General features: G+C 46.0%; 1 protein-coding gene across 2 annotated transcripts in view; it reads right to left on the minus strand.

Moving 5' to 3' along the window:
• The window catches only part of LOC146797275 (mitogen-activated protein kinase 14A-like), a 130,801-nt gene that overhangs the window by 82,611 nt on the left and 27,437 nt on the right, over nucleotides 1–20,753 (minus strand). For both annotated transcript variants that reach the window (XM_085624246.1, XM_085624247.1), the window contains exons 2-3: nucleotides 18,849–18,978; nucleotides 6,591–6,649 (exon numbers count right to left, since the gene is read on the minus strand). In XM_085624246.1, the coding sequence (XP_085480372.1) occupies nucleotides 6,591–6,649; nucleotides 18,849–18,978 (189 nt within the window). The remainder of the gene's footprint in view (nucleotides 1–6,590; nucleotides 6,650–18,848; nucleotides 18,979–20,753) is intronic.

Below are 20,753 nucleotides of genomic sequence, written 5' to 3' on the forward strand. Positions count from 1 at the left end.
GTGTGTGTGAGTGTGTGTGGTTGTGTGGTTGTGTGTGTGGTTGTACATGTGGTTGTGGTTGTGTGTGTGGTTGTGTGTGTGACAGTAATACTAAAAGCATCTCAAAATAAAGGAACACAAATATCGAGTTTTTTTGTGGAAAGAGAAAGCACATTGTAAGTCAAACGGGGGCAGCAAAGCATTAACACAACATGTTCTTTGATGTTCTTTGAACGAGAACATCAAAGGGGCGCCGCAGAAGTGATCTCGGGCGAAAGTGAAAGTGATCGCGGGCGCTTAATGAGCATGACGCGGTTTGCCAGCCTCTGCTCCTAAGCGTGCGCACATGCACTGTAGCTCTAGGCTGGCCATGGTTGCATTTTTTGAGCCCTTACAAAAAGTCTCGCCAGAGCAGCGCATGCTCTGGGTCAGGCGAGACCTAAAAAACTAAGTGCAGGGCCCTGTCAGGAGGCCACAGCAGCTCTCACCACCCATTGCCCCTGCCAGCACTGCCGATGACAGTGCGAACACAACTACTAACCATCACACTCCTACAAGGGTGACAATTCAGAGTATCCCAGGCCCCCAAAGCTATGAGAATGGATTGGGAGGCAGGTAGTAGTCATTTTTAATGCATATTAATATATTAAACAACCTTTGTTCTGCTCATTTCGAAATTAGTCAAACAGTGCCACCTTGAGGCAAACAGTTACAAGTGCTGGTGTTGTCAATTAAGTGCCGGTGCCGAGCACCAGAAACCACCAGCTCAAATTAAACACTAATCCCACATCATACCGAAAAAGAGGGACCACGGCTGAGTGGGGGCAGGAGGGGGTCGCGCTGCAAGAGGCGGCTCTACTTGGGCTTCTTGCAGTATGACACATAGGGTGGGTATAGGGCACTGGGGCGGCATGTGCAATGTCCAGGGGAAGTGTACACCGTGGCTGGGCACACTACCATCCACTCCATTTCCAGTTAAAGGTGCAGGCACACTCTGGGGGGTGACGTCACCACTTCCCGGACCCTGGTCCTGGAGGCTCTGGCAGGAAGTGGCAGAAGGTTCAGTTGGATCAATATTTACCTCTGTGCGCGCCATGCTCATCTGCCCCTCATCTCTTTGTACATGGCTGGGATGTTATGTGTATTTGTAAAGTGCACTATTACCCACGAGGGTGTACCGGAGCTCTTCTGTTAATCAGATGCGGCAGAGGGTCCAACATGTACCCCCTCCTGTGGCGGTGCCCTCAAGGCGGATGCCAAGCCTTTCTTAGACACACGGGTGCCTGTTCTGGTTGTAGCCCCTCTTTTCTGCACAGGGACTGAAGACACACATAGGAGCCTGCCACGGGTGTGGGATCCACTCCACCACAGCTAGTCCCTGGTTTCAGCTACTATACACGTGGCCCAGTGGCTACTGAGATAAGTATCTATCAGAAATACCCAGGACCTGATGTTAAACTGTGCCTCTGTAGCTCCGCTCTCATGCAGCTCACCTGTTGGTTTATATGCAGTTGCAAGGCGCTATTGTGTATGTATTGGCACTGTTTGGCAAACAGGTGTAAGGGGTTGTGAGGGCTCAGTAGGGGGTCTATGCCTCTCCCTGAGGTGAGGTTCAGCGAGCTGAGCTGTTATTAACAACAATCGTCACCACTTGGTGAAAATCCTCACGTCACTAGTGCATAAATGAGTGTGCACCAGAGATAAGTTGGAGCCATTACTATTAAGTGATTTACACAGGTTTAGGTAAAGATACCCCTGTCCACACAGTGGATAACAGGAAAATATAGAAACAGGTCTTCCCACTGTGGCGGTGGGTGGCCAGCGTTCTATTGTTTGACTTATTAAACCTTCCCAACCAGCTAACCAGTCTAAATTCATCGTAGGGGGCCTGCAGGGCCCCTCCTCGGGGTCACATGCAAGGAGCCTGCACTGTGTGTTGTGAACATGCCACATTCTATGCATCCTCCAAGGGGTCCCTGGTTAGCCTCTGTTAGCCATTGGCTTCCTTTGCTCTGGAACCTTCAGCCATTGGCTTCCTTTGCTCTGGAACCTTCAGCCATTGGCTTCCTTGCTCTGGAACCTTCAGCCATTGGCTTCCTTTGCTCTGGAATCTTCAGCCATTGGCTTCCTTGCTCTGGAACCTTCAGCCATTGGCTTCCTTTGCTCTGGAACCTTCAGCCATTGGCTTCCTTGCTCTGGAACCTTCAGCCATTGGCTTCCTTTGCTCTGGAACCTTCAGCCATTGGCTTCCTTGCTCTGGAACCTTCAGCCATTGGCTTGAGACAGTGTCATTCACACCCTCGATCAGCCGAAGCGATATGTCAATCCCACCGCTTTTCTATTGGTGTTTGGTTGTGTTCTTCCACTCCCACTGGAATGCCTGTGGGACTCCTTTACATCTGAAGCCAGGTGTCTCTTGGTAGCACTGGGGTGTGAGCGTAAAGCAGCTGTTTCTGCAGCTTCACTCCTTCAAAGGCGTTTCTCTGAGCTTTAGTACAGTGTGACGTTTGCATGGAGTACGCGTGACTGATCCACACACTATACAAACATCATGCCTGTTGACTTTGGCAATGCTTTTTATTGCCCAAGCATGCACCATCTGAATGATGTTGGCATCCTTGACGGGCATCGCACGCACAGTGAGCGCAGCTCTGCCCCTGTACCAGGCTGGCATCTGATGGTGCACTGGACAGACAGTGCTCCAACCTTCTGTGCACTGGGCTTATGCATTACATGTAAACAGCCTGATCAACTACGATTCGAGTCCCAACAATCTAGCGCAAAATGCACACGGAGTTTCTGCTAATTGCATCTGATTTTGCAAACGGATGAATGTACTAACAGGTCGGTTCGCTAAATAAACACACGGAGGAGGTCGCAGAACTCCTTCCATTATTAATATTCATGAGGCAGGTCGCAATGCCTGACCCTGCCAGTTGGCTCCCATCACAGGGATGGTGGCCTGGAAGGGACAGCAGACCACCATCACGGTGATTTCATTTTAAAACAGAAAACGTATTTTTTAAAGCAGCCTTGAGTCCCTTAAAAGAACCAGGGCTGCGTAGAGAGCAAAGAAATGTTTTCTGTTTTAAAAAACTTCAGTGACAACAGTGGCCCCCTGGACCGCTGCCTTGTTCCGTATACGCTGCACCCTAATTCTCAAAGCGTAAGAAGTCCAAATTCTTCCCCTTTGCAAACCTGTTAGCACCCCAATAAGGGAGCCAGCAGCTCGAGAAAGGTTTGGGACTGGAAGTGTGGTTGCAAATCCTTGATACAAGCCATGACAACTCACAACTTGGAAGGAACACATAGAGTGGACCTGCAGACACACAAACATACAACAATCCAGCTAACAGACTAACCTGTCCAACGCTCACATTAACTCATATTTCCCTACACCAATCCACCACTAATCCACCACTAATCCTTTGTGTGTTCCGGAGTAGCGCGCTACTTGCCGAAAACCGCTTCAAAGCCTCGTAAGTGATAGTAAGCGCGATTTAAATACAATTACAAAGTACACACTTAAAGAAAATGCTGCCCGCAAACACATTGCACAGTAGATGTCAAACCCAGACAATGCTCAAGTGAACACCCAGGTGAAAGTCTCGAAGCAATACGTCTGGATATTGTCTCATGTACAGAAAATGTGTGTTTCATGTATCGATGAAGGTATGGCTCCAGAATGTTGCGGCTAAATATTGTCTGTCAGTGGTATTGTGTCCGGATATCGTGAAAAGAAACACCGAAAGGGACGATAGTTTTGAAAACTATAAGACAACCAAGAATAAGAAATGTATGCCAGCTGCCCTTTTTGTCAACGATTTGTGTACAATATAAAATTTCATATAAACATTAAGAACATATATTATTTTTAAAATAAACAAATTTTCGCCTCTATAAATCTATAGCCAGAATGTAATAAATTATATTAGCTCGAAAAGTAACTAGAAAAGAGGACACGTGACAAACACAGGCTCTAGTGATGAAGCTGGGCTGGCTACATCTTGTCCCATCCAAACATCGTTTATAAAAATATAGCTGCATTTAGGTGTAGAATTCCTGCTAATAACAACAGTGACGTGATATTTTTGTATATTACGTTTAGGACTTAATATTTCTGTCCAGCAATATTTCTTGATTTCTTGACAGAAATTATCCTTGAAGAGGAGAATATATGATGCGTTCCTTTAATATATATATATATATATATACACACACATACATATTCCAAAACAATTGGATCCTCTCTGCAGCGCGCTCAACGATGGGTGCATCGCGGTGGACTGAATCCAAGCCCATAGACTTAATTTTTTTTAACAAGATTTCTCTGCATTCTGAAAACCTGATTTTCAAGCTTTTATTTCAGCAAGATCTGTCCACACCAACGCGTTTCAGCCTTCCAAGGCCTTAATCACGGTATGTGAGTCTTTTTACCATTGCACTTATATACAGTTCACATCAGCCTTCTATGTGGCATTGTGGGAGATGTATTGCATGTATTATTAAACATTTGAACTATATTACAATATTTACATAATGTCTTCTGACCATTTTCACAGTGTTATTTATACAAGTTGCATCTTGTCTAACATGTTTCGAAGAATTAATTGTTTAAATTTAAGTCCAATTATTTTCAATTAGTATTGGTCATATTATGTTCAAGAAGTCATTCTTCTATGTCCATTGGTATGGCTTTTTATTTTATTTTAATTGTCCAGCTACAGCCATAGAGTCTTTTTATTCTTAACCAACTGTATGGTATGAATTTTCTTGGACTCTATTTTTCTTTGACGGTATTAGTGCCCCAGATTTTTTTTGTGTATACAACAGCAGTTTTCCTTTCACATTTTATTTCCATTCTTTCTTTATCATTCCAGATCTACATATAATTCCTCATCGTTGTTAATTCCATGAGGCGTCTTAGTTTTCAATTTGATTATGTATTTAGATTCCATTGGTTCTATCACCTCCTCTCTCATTGTCTTTTATTGTGTGGATTCCACAGAAAGTCATAGCTCTCCAATCACCGTTTTGACATGCTATCATATGCTCGGCAGTGGCATATGTTTGATCTCTGTTTTTCACTGCTCCTATATGTTCGAGGATTCTCTTTTTCAGCATACAAATGGGGCTCCCAATGTATTGCATGCCACATTTACATTTGATCATATATATCACAAATTTCGTGGCACATTTTATTTTCTGTTTTATTTCAATTTTGTTTTCTTGGAAGTCTTGTATGCTTTTATGATTTACTCCACTTTTGCACGCTTTGCACACATTACACTTAAACCCTTCCTGTTGTTTTTGTAACCAATTGGTAGATGTTTCTTCCTGGAAATGACTTCTTACTAGTAAGTCTTTAAATGATTCTGATTTTCTATATGTGATCAACGGACGTGATCCCAATAGAGAGCCAATGTCTGGATCATTTGATAATAAATGCCAATATTTTTCAATGTTTTTTATGATTGTCCCACTTTCTTTACTATAGGCGATAATGCAGCTTGGTGCTTTTTGTTCTTGGGAGCTTTCTGTTGGTTTTTCCTTTTCTTTTTTAGTGATTAGAGTTTCAGTTCTTGTTTTGTCCCAATTTTTTGTCTGCCTTTTCGTAGTGTGGTTTCTCTATAGCGTCTGCTTTTTAATCTCCATGATGTTTCTTTGATTTTTTCCTCCTTATCACTTGCCTTCGAGCAATTTCTTTCCATCCTTGTAAATTCCCCGTATGGGATGCTTTCCAGGAGAGATCTTGGGTGAAAGCTTGTGCCGTGTGGGATGCTATTTGTTGACGTTTCTTCTCGGTACAGTGTTGAGTGAATTTGATCCTCTTCATTGTACATCCAGGTGTCCAAAAATGAGACGCCTTTGGTACTGGTTGTGCAGGTGAATCTCAAACCTACATCATTTTCATTCAGTCTGTTAAAATACTCTTTGAATTCACTCTCCGTACTGTTCCAAATTAAAATATGTGTATATATTTATATATATATATATATTGTTAATATTTTAAATTGTCCAGATGCAAACCTTTTCTCTCTTCTTGCTCTCCGCTACCCTTCTCAATCGAAAAAACTGACTAACATATCCACCACTCAAATTACTTTCATATTTCACTATACTAATTCAACAATAATCCTTTATAGGTTGCGGAGTAGTGTGCTACTCGCCGAAAAAGCACTTTGAAGCCTCGTCTGTGGTAGTAAGTGCTATATAAATGCAATTACAATACAATACATTCCATTACTCATGTGTATACACTTTATAAATAAAATGTAAATATGCCATCAGAGCACGTGTAAAAACTAGTACCAGGAGGTTTAACTGTGCCCTCTCCAGGCCCCACACCAGATGCCCCGCGCACGTCCATGCTCTTTCTTCTAACCCAGGATATCTTGTTTTCCAGCACAGAGAAGACAAGACTCAATCAAGAAGAGAGAAAGGCTGAATTGTTCCACCAAAGTTTGAGCCTAAGAGTAACAGGCTGCAGAGGCGTCAGCAGGAGGTGGTTAACCCAGTGAGCTATCTCGCTAGCTACTTCCCTCTCCCCTTTACCCCTCTTGCAGGCAACCTCATTACCACAGATACACGGTGTCATCTTCTTTACTCACAAGTTCTGGAATGTTTCCAGGGAGTCGTCTGGTGTGAAGACATCGAGGAGGCTGATGACCTGCAGAGGGAGCGACAGCACAGCGTGAGAAGCAGGCAGTGTGGGGGAGAGAAACAAGCTGATTAAAGCAGTGTGGGAGAGAGACAAGCTGAAGAGAGGGAGATCCAAGCTGGGTCAAGGAGTGGGGGGGGAGAGAGAGAGAAGATGGTTCAGGGAATGTGGGAGAGAGAGAGAGAGAGAAGATGATTCAAGGAGTGCAGGAGAGAGAGAGAGAGAAGATGATTCAAGGAGTGTGGGAGAGAGAGAGAAGATGGTTCAAGGTGAGTGGGAGCGAGAGAGAGGAGATGATTTAAGGAGTGTGGGGGAGAGAGAGAGAGAGAGAAGATGGTTCAAGGCGAGTGGGAGAGAGAGAGAGAGAGAGAGAGAGAGAAGATGGTTCAAGGCGAGTGGGAGAGAGAGAGAGAGAGAGAGAGAGAGAGAGAAGCTGGTTCAAGGAGTGTGGGAGAGAGAGAGAGAGAGAGAGAGAGAGAAGCTGGTTCAAGGAGTGTGGGAGAGAGAGGGAGCGGGAGGGAGAGAGAGAGAGAGAGAGAGAAGCTGGTTCAAGAGGTGTGGGAGAGAGAGAGAGAAGCTGGTTCAAGGAGTGTGGGAGAGAGAGAGAGAAGCTGGTTCAAGGAGTGTGGGAGAGAGAGAGAGAGAGAGAGAGAGAGAGAGAGAAGCTGATTCAAGGAGTGTGGGAGAGAGAGAGAGAAGATGGTTCAAGGTGAGTGGGAGAGAGATAGAAGATGATTTAAGGAGTGTGGGAGAGAGAGAGAGAAGATGGTTCAAGGCGAGTGGGAGAGAGAGAGAGAGAGAAGATGGTTCAAGGCGAGTGGGAGAGAGAGAGAGAGAGAGAGAGAGAAGCTGGTTCAAGAGGTGTGGGAGAGAGAGAGAGAAGCTGGTTCAAGAAGTGTGAGAGAGAGAGAGAAGCTGGTTCAAGGAGTGTGGGGGGGGAGAGAGAGAGAGAGAGAGAGGGAGAGAGAAGTTGGTTCAAGGAGTGCTGGAGAGAGACACAAGCTGGTTCAAGGAGTGCGGGAGAGAGAGAGACAAGCTGGTTCAAGGAGTGACAGAGACAGGCTGGTTCAAAAAGTGTGGGAGAGAGAGGCAAGCTGGGTCAAGGAGCGTGGGAGAGAGAGACAAGTTTGTTCAAGGAGTGTAGGAGAGAGAGAAAGAGACAAGCCAGTTGAAGGAGTGTGTGGGAGAGAGAAGCTGATTAAAGCAGTGTGGGAGAGAGAGACAAGCTGGTTCAAAGAGTGTGGGAGAGAGAGACAAGCTGGTTCAAGGAGTGTGGGAGAGAGACAAGCTGGTTTACAGAGTGTGGGAGAGAGACAAGCTGGTTCAAGGAGTGTGGGAGAGAGCACAAGCTGGTTCAAGGAGTGTGGGAGAGAGAGATAAGCTGGTTCAAGGAGTATGGGAGAGAGGCAAGCTGGTTCAAGGAGTGAGGAAGAGAGAGACAAGCAAGTACAAGGAGTGTGAGAGAGAGGGAAGCTGGTTCAAGGAGTATGGGAGAGAGACAAGCTGGTTCAGGAGTGTGGGAGAAAGAGAGACAATCTGGTTCAAGGAATGTGGGAGAGAGAGAGAGAGAGACAAGCTGCTTCAAGGAGTGTGAGATAGAGATACGCAGGTTCAAGGAGTGAGAGAAAAGCAGGTTCATTGAGTACTGAGAGAGAGAGAAGCTGGTTCAGAAGTGTGGGAGAAAGAGACAATCTGGTTCAAGGAGTGTGGGAGAGACAGACAAGCTGCTTCAAGGAGTGTGGAAGATAGAGATAAGCTGGTTCAGTGAGTGACAGAGACAGGTTGTTCAAAGAGTGTGGGAGAGAGAGACAAGCTGGTTCAAGGAGTGTGGGAGAGAGAGACAGGCTGGTTCAAGGAGTGTAGGCGAGAGAGAGAGAGAGAGAGAAGCTGGTTTAAGGAGTGTGGGAGAGAGACAAGCTGGTTCAAGGAGTGTGAGAGAGAGACAACCTGGTTCAAGCAGTGTGAGAGAGAGAGACAAGCTGGTTCAAGCAGTGTGTGTGAGAGAGAGAAGCTTGTTCAAGCAGTGTGTGAGAGAGAGGCAAGCAGAATCAATGAGTTCTGGAGAGAGAGGCAAGCTGGTTCAAGCAGTGAGAGAGAGAGCGCGATAGAGAGAGAGAGAGAGAGAGAGAGAGAGAAGTTGCAACAAGGTGTGTGGGAGAGAGAAACAGGCTGGTTCAAGGAGTGTGGGAGAAAGAGAGACAAGCTAGTTCAAGGAGTGCTGGAGAGTGAAACAGACTGGTTCAAGGAGTGTTGGAGAGAGATGCAAGCTAGTTTAAGGACTGTGAGGGAGAGAGACAAGTGGTTTAAAGCAGTGTGGGAGAGAGAGAGAATCTGGTTCAATGAGTGCTGGAGAGAGAGACAAGCTGGTTCAAAGAGTTTGAGAGAGAGACAAGCTGGTTCAAGGAGTGTGTGAGAGAGAGAGAAGCTGCTACAAGAAGCGTGGGAGTGAGAAAGAGACAAGCTGGTTCAAGGAGTGTGGTACAGAGAGTCAAGCTGGTTGAAGGAGTTTAAGAGAGAGACAAGTGGTTTAAAGCAGTGTGGGAGAGAGAGACAAGCTGGTTCAATGAGTGCTGGAGAGAGAGACAAGCTGGTTCAAGGAGTGTATGAGAGAGACAAGCTGGTTCAGCGAGTGCTGGAGAGAGACACAAGCTGGTTCAAGGAGTGTGAGAGAGAGACAACCTGGTTTCAAGCAGTGTGGGAGAGAGAGTCAAGCTGGTTCAAGCAGTGTGAGAGAGAAAGAGAGAGAGAGAGAGAGAGAGAGAGAGAGAGAGAGAGAGAGAGAGAGAAGCTGCTACAAGGGATGTGGGAGTGAGAAAGAGACAAGCTGGTTCAAGGAGTGTGGGAAAGAGAGACAAGCTGGTTCAATGAATGCTGGAGAAAGAGACAAGCTGGTTAGAGAGAGACAAGCTGGTTCAAGGAGTTTGAGAGAGAGACAAGCTGGTTCAAGGAGTGTGTTAGAGAGAGAGAGAGAAGCTGCTACAAGGAGCGTGGGAGTGAGAAAGAGACACGCTGGTTCAAGGAGTGTGGTACAGAGAGACAAGCTGTTTCAAGGAGTTTGAGAGAGAGACAAGTGGTTTAAAGCAGACAAGCTGGTTCAAGGAGTTTGAGAGAGAGACAAGCTGGTTCAAGGAGTGTGTGTGACTCAGTGAAATCTATAAGATTTCACTAAGTCACTTTCCCAATGCTGATGCGTCAAAACCCTGGGAGAGAGAGACAAGCTGGTTCAAGGAGTTTCAGAGAGAGACACGCTAGTTCAAGGAGTGTGTGTGAGAGAGAGGGAGAAGCTGCTACAAGGAGCGTGGGAGTGAGAAAGACAAGCTGGTTCAAGGAGTGTGGTACAGAGAGACAAGCTGGTTGAAGGAGTTTGAGAGAGAGACAAGTGGTTTAAAGCAGTGTGGGAGAGAGAGACAATCTGGTTCAATGAGTGCTGGAGAGAGAGACAAGCTGGTTCAAAGAGTTTGAGAGAGAGACAAGCTGGTTCAAGGAGTGTGTGAGAGAGAGAGAAGCTGCTACAAGAAGCGTGGGAGTGAGAAAGAGACAAGCTGGTTCAAGGAGTGTGGTACAGAGAGACAAGCTGGTTGAAGGAGTTTACGAGAGAGACAAGTGGTTTAAAGCAGTGTGGGAGAGAGAGACAAGCTGGTTCAATGAGTGCTGGAGAGAGAGACAAGCTGGTTAAAAGAGTTTGAGAGAGAGACAAGCTGGTTCAGCGAGTGCCGGAGAGAGACACAAGCTGGTTCAAGGAGTGTGAGAGAGAGACAACCTGGTTTCAAGCAGTGTGGGAGAGAGAGTCAAGCTGGTTCAAGCAGTGTGAGAGAGAAAGAGAGAGAGAGAGAGAGAGAGAGAGAGAGAGAGAGAGAGAGAGAGAGAGAGAAGCTGCTACAAGGGATGTGGGAGTGAGAAAGAGACAAGCTGGTTCAAGGAGTGTGGGAGAGAGAGACAAGCTGGTTCAAGGCATTAGACAGCACAGCGTGAGAAATAAGCAGTGTGTGAGAGAGAGACAAGGTGGTTCAATGAATGCTGGAGAAAGAGACAAGCTGGTTAGAGAGAGACAAGCTGGTTCAAGGAGTTTGAGAGAGAGACAAGCTGGTTCAAGGAGTGTGTTAGAGAGAGAGAGAGAAGCTGCTACAAGGAGCGTGGGAGTGAGAAAGAGACAAGCTGGTTCAAGGAGTGTGGTACAGAGAGACAAGCTGTTTCAAGGAGTTTGAGAGAGAGACAAGTGGTTTAAAGCAGTGTGGGAGAGAGAGACAAGCTGGTTCAATGAGTGCTGGAGAGAGAGACAAGCTGGTTCAAGGAGTTTGAGAGAGAGAAGCTGGTTCAAGGAGTGTGTGTGAGAGAGAGAGAGAAGCTGCTACAAGAAGCGTGGGAGTGAGAAAGACAAGCTGGTTCAAGGAGTGTGGTACAGAGAGACAAGCTGGTTGAAGGAGTTTGAGAGAGAGACAAGTGGTTTAAAGCAGTGTGGGAGAGAGAGACAAGCTGGTTCAATGAGTGCTGGAGAGAGAGACAAGCTGGTTCAAAGAGTGTGAGAGAGAGACAAGCTGGTTCAGCGAGTGCCGGAGAGAGACACAAGCTGGTTCAAGGAGTGTGAGAGAGAGACAAGCTGGTTCAAGGAGTGTGTGAGAGAGACAAGCTGGTTCAGCGAGTGCTGGAGAGAGACACAAGCTGGTTCAAGGAGTGTGAGAGAGAGAGACAACCTGGTTTCAAGCAGTGTGGGAGAGAGAGTCAAGCTGGGTCAAGCAGTGTGAGAGAGAAAGAGAGAGAGAGAAGCTGCTACAAGGGATGTGGGAGCGAGAAAGAGACAAGCTGGTTCAAGGAGTGTGGGGGAGAGAGACAAGCTGCTTCAAAGAGTTAGACATGGATATAAAAAAGGTATAATTATATGCATACCTACCGGCGTTATGTGTCAAGTGAGAAACAAGTTAAGTGGCAGTGTTGGCTAAATTATGTGGAAAGGAAAGGCAAATTATGTGGCATATAATGACAAGGCCAAGGGAAAATTACTCGGGTCATACTGTGGCTTTACATGCTTAATTTGCAATGTTCTCACGCACTGATGCAAAAGACCCCAGTGCTGTCGGAAATACCAAGTGGCAGATCTATGTTGGAGTTGCGCCACTTTTACGCCGCCATTGCGTCACTTTTGTGACGCAGCGGTGGCGTAAACCCTGCGCCACGTTGCGCCCTATTTACATCGTGACGCATCTATGGAGATGCGTCACGGTGTAAAGCCCTGCGCCACATGAAACCTGCGTCAGGTTTCATGTGGGCGTTTCCACGCTGTGGGGGCGTTCCGTCGCAGGAACGCCCCTGAAAAGTGACTCAGTGAAATCTATAAGATTTCACTGAGTCACTTTCCCAATGCTGATGCGTCAAAACCCTGTGCCTGCTTGAAGCAGGCGTAAGGCTTGACGCACCATGTTAGGTATGGGGTAGGTTGGAACAGTGCTGAAGTTGTGTCGCGCTTGCGACACAACTTCAGCACTGCGCCATACTTACGCCGGGAGATACGTCACGCATCTGCTTGTCCTTGCGCCACGATGCACCGCATTGTAAATGCAGTGCATCTGCGGTGGCGCAAGGGTAAACTTGCGTGGCGCATCTTCCCTGGCGCATCCATGCTGATTTGCAGGGATGCGCCAGGGAACATAAATCTGCCCCCAAGGGTTCTAATGAGAGGGCAGGATAAACATTGAATAGATTCCATCATCAGCCAGTGAGAATGCCCCGGATGGAGATCCCGAGAGGCCTTTTCCTTATGCTGCCTCTCCACTTGGTCTGTGTAAAGCATCCAGGGTGCTGAGCTCAGCAGAGAAGAAGCAAACGGTGTAATACAGAGGACCCGGTGATATCAGACGACAATACAGAGAACAAGGCATGAAAGCGGCGGACTGGGCTGCAGACAGATGTCCCCCATCACAGAGGCCAGCAGGGCTGGGTCTGACTCCCCCCGCCTGACGTGCAGCGGACCCTTCGCTGCTGACTGCCCCGGTCACTTTACCTCAGGAACTTTGCACTAGTGCACAAATACCAATAAAGAAATGCCTAGAAGAGAGCCGACCTGTTTGCACCATTCTCGTGCTTTGTGTAATAAGGGGTCGAGCGAAGGGGTTCATCCAAGGGTTAGCAGAGGAAGCCAACTGATTACATTCTCCTGATCTGTGTTTCCATAAATCGGAGGGAAAACACGAATTTTCTCCACTTTCAAGTGTAAACGATGGGATTAAGCTTGAGACAAAATCACCTTTTGTTCCATTTTGCATTGGTGAGGTGGAAAATCTAATAATCCTAGGATTGCTGGATTTTCTTCAACAAGGTAAATCAAAGATAGGGATTTATTTTTAAAATGCTCCATTGCATATGCTACATAATTGATAATCAATAAATATGTTAGACAGGTTTAACAATGGTTCCAGATCCCATTTCTTCCACTTCTGCATTGGCTCAAACTCTTTTCTCTCATACCGGATTGTACAAAATGCGTTTTTCCATTCCTTCAGTGCAAGGGGTTAAAGCACGGCATCTTCAGTGCATTAGATTAAGGTACATTGTCTCCAGTGCATGGGATTAAAGCACGCCATCTTCAGTGCAAGGAATTAAAGCACGCCATCTTCAGTGCATCGGATTAAAGCACCCCATCTTCAGTGCAAGGAATTAAAGCACGCCATCTTCAGTGCAAGGAATTAAAGCACACCATCTTCAGTGCAAGGAATTAAAGCACGCCATCTTCAGTGCATTAGATTAAAGCACACCGTCTCTAGTGCACCGGATTAAAGCACGTCATCTTCAGTGCACGGGATTAAAGCATGCCATCTCCAGTGCACCGGATTAAAGCACACCGTCTCCAGTACACCGGATTAAAGCATGTCATCTTCAGTGCACGGGATTAAAGTACGTCATCTTCAGTGCACGGGATTAAAGCACGCCGTCTTCAATGCACCGGATTAAAGCACCGTCTTCAGTGCAAGGGATTAAAGCACACCATTTTCAGTGCACTGGATTAAAGCACACTGTCTCTAGTGCACCGGATTAAAGTACATCATCTCCAGTGCACCTGGTTAAAGCATGCCATCTTCAGTGCACGGATTAAAGCACACCGTTTCCAGTGCACTGGATTAAAGCACACCATCTCCAGTGCACTGGATTAAAGCACACTGTCTCCAGTACACCGGATTAAAGCACGTCATCTTCAGTGCACCGAATTAAAGTATGTCATCTTCAGTGCACAGGATTAAAGCACGCCATCTTCAGGGCACCATATTAAAGCACGCCATCTTCAGGGCAACAGATTAAAGCACACCGTCTTCAATGCACCAGATTAAAGCACACCGTCTTCAATGCACTGGATTAAAGCACACCGTCTTCAATGCACCAGATTAAAGCACACCATCTTCAATGCACCAGATTAAAGCACACCGTCTTCAATGCACCAGATTAAAGCACACCAACTTCAATGCACCAGATTAAAGCACACCGTCTTCAATGCACCAGATTAAAGCACACCGTCTTCAATGCACCGGATTAAAGCACACTGTCTTCAATGCACTGGATTAAAGCACACCGTCTTCAATGCACTGGATTAAAGCACGCCGTCTTCAATGCACCAGATTAAAGCACGCCGTCTTCAATGCACCAGATTAAAGCACGCTGTCTTCAATGCACCAGATTAAAGCACGCCGTCTTCAATGCACCGGATTAAAGCATGCCGTCTTCAGTGTACCAACTCCACCAGCTCCTTGCAGACCGCTTCCTCCTCCCCCCCCCCAGCCCCAAAACCCTTGAGAAGGCCCTCACGAGGGTATGTGCTGTCACTGACCTCCCTGCCTTGGTGACGTCAGGCCTCTCTCCTAATGTTTGTGTCTCTTGAAGGGCCATGGCGGCATGGGCGGTGTCTAATTTAACATCTGGTTGGAAGGCTCATTTTAGATTTGCAAATAGCAAACTATAATTAGGGTAAACTCTGGCAAAAATCCACTAGCAAGAATGAATATCATGGAGTTTCGTCAGATTTAGATTTTTACATATCAAAACACTGTTTTGAGCAATTATTTCGTGATTTGATGTTGTTTTTTTCAATGTACAACTCATTTTGACATTTTCTCTTGATGATTTTCTGCACCAATTTGGGCTGAATCCTAGGTTGTCTCAAGGTAAATTGTGGCCAAAATTCACCAACTCGGTTTCTTATGAACCAAATTCAGCCAAGCCTGTTCACTGCTAACCTGCAATGCTGTTTCCATTGTTGAGGTTGGGAGAGCTGCGTCAAGTGAGGCGCTAATTTAAAAGAAGCATTGGCAAATCCAATAGATCTCACAGTTGTGTGAGATTTTATCTATGCTGCACAGAATCCACAATGAATGCCTTGGAGTATGACTGAAGTTTAAAAAAACACACAGCTGCTCCCATCATTTCGTAGGCGCGCACAAAACCCATGCACACTACCACAAAATATTTTGGGCGCTTATATGTTTTTTTAGTTACTGATCCAAGTTGAATCAGTAACTAAAAATAAAGAGGCATATTATCAAGATATGGCATTAGAATTAACTCCGCTTTAGCGGCAGAAATCTGCCGCTAAAGCGGCGATAATGGGCTTGATAATATGCCCTTGTGAATTCCAATAGAAGCCCATGTTCTGGTGTCAACACCGTGCTTGATAATATGCCCCAAAGTGAGCAAAAACTTTTTTTTCTTTTTTTTAAGAAACGTTGGGCAGGGGGAACGGAGGCAACGCTTTGGAGCAGAGGTTTTCAAACCGGGGGTGGGGGGGCGGGATGGCCCAGCTGATCTCAGGGAGGGGCGCCAGGCACAGTCCAAGAGAATCATCTTGCTGATAACAGTGCTTTGTTTTTACTGAAAGACAACAGAGGGGCAGAAGACCACTTGGCAATCGGCCATTACTAGCACCGTTTGTCATTCGTAAGATGGCTGGGTGTAGGCGTCAAAGGGGGGCGCCACTGAATCATTCTTTTACACTTGAGTAAGACCTGGCTGACCAGAATAGTATGTTGGCAACCATGTATTCGATTGCATTTTTAAAACTGATACCTGCAATGTTTAAATATGTTTAAACATATTTAAAAATTGTCAATGTTATAAAATGATTGGGAAAAATATGTTTTTAATTGGGGGGGCAATGATTTTTTCTCCACTGGAGGGGGCAATGCATTTAAAATTTTGAACACCACTGCTTCAGAGGGTAGGGGGAATGACAAAGCAGTTCAGGGGAGGGCGCAGAGGCAGCATGGGTGGGGTGCGAAAGCAACACTGGGGTGGGCTGGTGAGGATGCAAAACTAATAGGGAAGTGCGGGAGTGAAAGCAACACGAGGGTTGGAGGAAGCAACAACGGAGGGAGCAGATGGGTGAAGCCATGGGGAAAGGCACACGTGAGTGCAAAAGGTAGGAGGTGGGGAGAACAGACAGCAGCACGGACTGCATGCAGAAAGACAAGGGAGACAGCTCAAAAACACATGCACTCTCATGGAGTGATTCACACAAAAGGAAGAAGTAGTGCTTGAGAAGCAAGCATTGATGCCAGCCAATCAAAGGTAGAGGCAATGTTCCGTGGAAGGAACTAACACAAGATTGACAAGCTGGGACACAAAGAAAACCAGGCAGATGAGAGTCACAAGGACAGCCAACCAGAGGTAAGCAAAGGGCAGGTTGCAAGCCCCTGCATGGTCTTGGTAAGCCACAATCTGCCTCGCAACAGACAGCGCATGCGCTCTCTAGTAGGCTCCACCTAAGAAGGAGATCACCCTTGACTGAATCATAGAGTGACGGACGTCCTGTTCTCCCATCACAGCCAATAGAAACACACAGTCTATGTTCTGATTACCCCTCTTGTTGGTCCAAAATGTCTTTAAGACTGATGGCCCTGTCGGACTTCCTTCCTAAAATGTGCAGAACTGCCTCTATAATGCCAAGAAAGCCTCTTCTTAACCCGGCAGCCATGTTGGACTAGCACTTTAAGATGTGCATTGTGGTCTCTGCGAAGAGAAGATGAACTGCTTCTAATATGGCAGCCATGTTGGACTTGCACTTTAAGATGTGCATTGTGGTCTCTGCAAAGGGAAGATGAACTGCTTCTAATATGGCAGCCATGTTGGACTCCCGCTGTAAAGTGTGTCTTGTGGTCTGTGAGGAGGGAAGATGAAACGCTACCAATATGGCAGCCATGTTGGACTCCTGCTGTAAAGTGTGTCTTGTGGTCTGTGAGGAGGGAAGATGAAACACTACCAATATGGCAGCCATGTTGGACTCCCGCTGTAAAATGTGCATTTTGTCTCTGCGAAGGGGGGATGAACTGCTACTGATATGGCCGCCATGTTGGACTCACACTTTAAAGTGCGCTCTGGAATGGCGAGAGGGTATGTTCCTAAAGCAGACAGTGCCGAGGGCTACTCAGAAGACAACGGGATTTACGTCATGGCAAACAGTTGATTCTCATGCCCAAAGCTTACTTGGAAGCCCCAGTAAACACTATCAAGGTCCCAGGTGCTGAATACCAAGGCTGTGCATTCTTGATTCCACCTCAGACTTCTTCCTTCCAGCACCACACACTCCCTGCGCCTTTATCTCACTCATTAAGGTGCTTTTCTTTCTTGTTTTCTTTCTTTGTCGCTGTTTTTATATCTTTTTCTTCCTCCTTCTAGCCCTTTTTTGGTGTTTTTCTTTCGCTAGCTCCAGTTTAAAGTCTGAAGAAGATTAATAAGCGCTGGTCCCCTAAAATGATGGCCAGGGCCCCCACCGGCTCAAATTAAGCACTGGTCTGGAGTAGTCCATCTTTGAGGTTCAGAGATCTGAGGACTTTTGAGTCAGACCCAGAGGACCTGAGGAAGGTGTTGTACTCAGTGATCAAAGGGGGTGTGGACTGGGAGTCGAGGGGTCCTCTGGTTTCTATTAGAATACTTTGTTGTGGTTCTATGGAAAAATTACACGTTGCGCTTTATTTTGAGCATTAATTGTGGGCTCTTCATGCTTTAGATATTCTTGTCACTTCCAGGCTGTCTCCCTAAATCCTTGGTCCAGGTTTCGTAACTTCCAGATATTGGATTGGGTGTCTACATGACCCTGGTGCGAAGGCGCCTTTACCTTTGTCATCCACCTGGACCCTGCTCCAAGCACTAGGGCACGAGGTACTCCGAGGGATGCTGATGAGGATGTGGTTACACCTCACAGAGCCATCGAACAGAGAACCAAGTGATGCAAGGCGTGTTTGACGCAGTCACGAGGCGAGCCCCACGCACATGGGCTGCAGAATCACTGGTGGACCAGGGCGTCTGCTACACTAAATGTTTGGGGAGAAAATTATAAAAAAAACTCTGAGTACTTACAATGGGGTGTAGGACTGAATGGTTAAAAAATGAATTACAATTATATGTTGTGAGGGAGTTATGAACATACACGAGATGGGTTCCTGTGAATGTGAAAAGGGCTCAAAATGGAGGGTGTATGTATCTGATTGATTAATTTGTCAATACTTGCTTGTAATTAATTGAAGAATTTCCACCTTCTAGTGAGTATGTTGTCCAAACAAGTCAATCTAGAGATTTTTGGAGCAATTTCTTAAATTAGATGTAATGAATTGTTAAATTAAAGGATTTAATATGCAATATTCTCATAATAAATGATTCTGGTCTAATTACAAATTATTTTGCTGCCATTGTAGGGTTCTGTCTTATGTATATGACTTTTTGTAGTAATAATTGTGAACATCAAATTGTAACTGTAAAGTTAGCCAATAGATATCATTTTTATGCATGGCTGTAAGACGTGGATACTTTATAGTATAGAAAATCTTTTTTTTGTCCTTTCAGCCTTGAGAAAGTGACAGGAGTCACGAAACACGTGTTGGCTGGCGTTTTCCATGTTTTATAACTGAGGTGATTTCACTGTTTAGATGACATCATTACTTTGACTTTTTTCCTATGAGTTGTATCTGTCAATGAATGAATTACACTTTGGTTAATTTATAATAAGATATGTATCAACAGTCTTGCATACTGATTGATATTACATTTACTTCCCGCCTTCGAATATTTCTCTTGGGTGTCTCCTCCTGTTTATGTACTTGACACTTCTGATCATAGTGGGGAGCTATCATCTTGGGGTGCACCTTTATGCTGGACAGATCATCCCTTTCATTTGACCAGGTAAATTGTTAGTGATCATTGGACATAACATACATGACTCGCGCGCACACACACTTACATTTTCGTGGTTGATGTGTTTGAGCAGTCGCAGCTCGCGGTACGCCCTCTTGGCGTGGATCACAGACTGGAAGGGTCGGTAGAGCTTCTTGATGGCCACTTTCTCTGCCGTCGCCTGGTCCCTAGCTGAGCTGCATGGAAGGTACACATATGTAAGGCATGAGAGCAGGGAAAAGACACTGTTACTGACACTTTATCCACTCCCTTATAAACACATCCATCCTCTCCTCAATCCCATGAATTCGGTCGTCATGTTCTCATTATGACTCATTTCCTCCGTACATTCTGAAATTAACCTGAGTGTTAGTGAACTGTGGGACGCTGCATACACCTCTGCCCAACTTCATTAATTACCGAATATATGACATTAGTTTGCATGCGATACATCGCATACCATTACAACGCGGTCATTACAAAGACCGCGTTGTTACATCGCATATGATTACATCCCAAGTTGTTACAACGACTTGCTGTAGGGGGCGCGCTGGATTTAGGAATAGTGTAATTTACTATTCCTACTCCAGTTTGTGCAACAGCAGGGTAGGTGTTGAACTGTAAATCTAACACCTTCTGCCCCCTACAGCAAGTCGTTGTAACGACTTGCGATGTAATCATATGCAATGTAACAACGCGGTTGTTGTAACGACCGCGTTGTAATGGCATGCGATGTATCGCATTAGAAATAAACAATGTTTCCCTTAATAAATATATGATGCTGCATCTGACTGGATGTAATTTTCTATTCACCATGGTCAGTTTGTATTTCTATCATTCCCAAATTTCCACTCAACCCCCCCTCTCATGCCACACCCTTTCCTCTTACTTCTCCCTCCATATACTATTCCTCCGGGTTATGTAAAGCTGACCCACGGCCCCTGTGTGGGCGGTAAGTGCTATATCAAGGATTAAATAAATACAAATATTTAGACTTCACCACCTAATCGAGTCCTGGGTGGAAGATCTTTAGATTCAGAATCCTACAGTGCACTTGCTTTTCTTCAGCCAGAGAGATTCAAACCATGTGCTTTAATAATTTTAGAACAATGTTTAACAGAGGTTCTACCGCTAGGGAGAGCCGACACTATGGTGAGGAGTCGGGGGACATCTAAGGGACCGGGGCGTGGTCGCCCCAGCTCCCAGTGGTAGGGTCAGCAGCGATTGGGCCAGGTCAGGCGTTGACCCAGCAGCATTAAAGTGCTTCTGGGGCAATGCGTCTAAATCCTGCCCCTATCTAAAGGGCCGCACGGCCACAAGCGGCCCTCTTGGTTCCTGCTTGCGGCCGAAGAGGTTGCCCCCTGGGACACTCACCCCTCATCAGCAACTGCGCACTGGTAGTGAGCCCCCTCCCAGACCATCGCCCTGCCTGGAGCCGCATGGGCTGGAGAGCTTTTCTTGACAAGCGAGGTTCGCCAGAACATGAAAATATGGGAAGCATTTTTGAAGGATTTCAATGGGACGGTGGTATGGCCAAGCCCTGCCAAGACCAATAAGGAGTTAGGTCTCTTTACAGATGCTGCAGGCAGCACAGCCTTTGGGGCTATTTTAGGGACACCTTGGTGCGCAAAGTGATGGCCAGGAAACTGGTTAGAATCTGGGCTAGTTGTGAACATTGGTTACCTTGAGCTCTTTCCCATTTTGGTGCCTCTCACGATATGGCAAGAACAGTTCCGCAACCAATTCTGGTCGGAAAACATGACGGTGGTGGAGTGCATTCACCAACAAGCTGCCAAGTGTAAAATGATCTTGCGATTGTTGAAAGAAATCACACCGCTATGTTTGAGACTAAATGTTGTCTTCATATCAAAACATGTGCCTGGTGTATTGAACAATGCTGCAGATGCGTTATCTTGTTTTAAGATGCCGGTTTTCAGGTATCACCACCCAGAAGCAGCGGAGTTTCCCTCAA

This window comes from Triturus cristatus, chromosome 9, assembly GCF_964204655.1.
Source record: "Triturus cristatus chromosome 9, aTriCri1.1, whole genome shotgun sequence".
Taxonomy (NCBI): domain Eukaryota; kingdom Metazoa; phylum Chordata; class Amphibia; order Caudata; family Salamandridae; genus Triturus; species Triturus cristatus.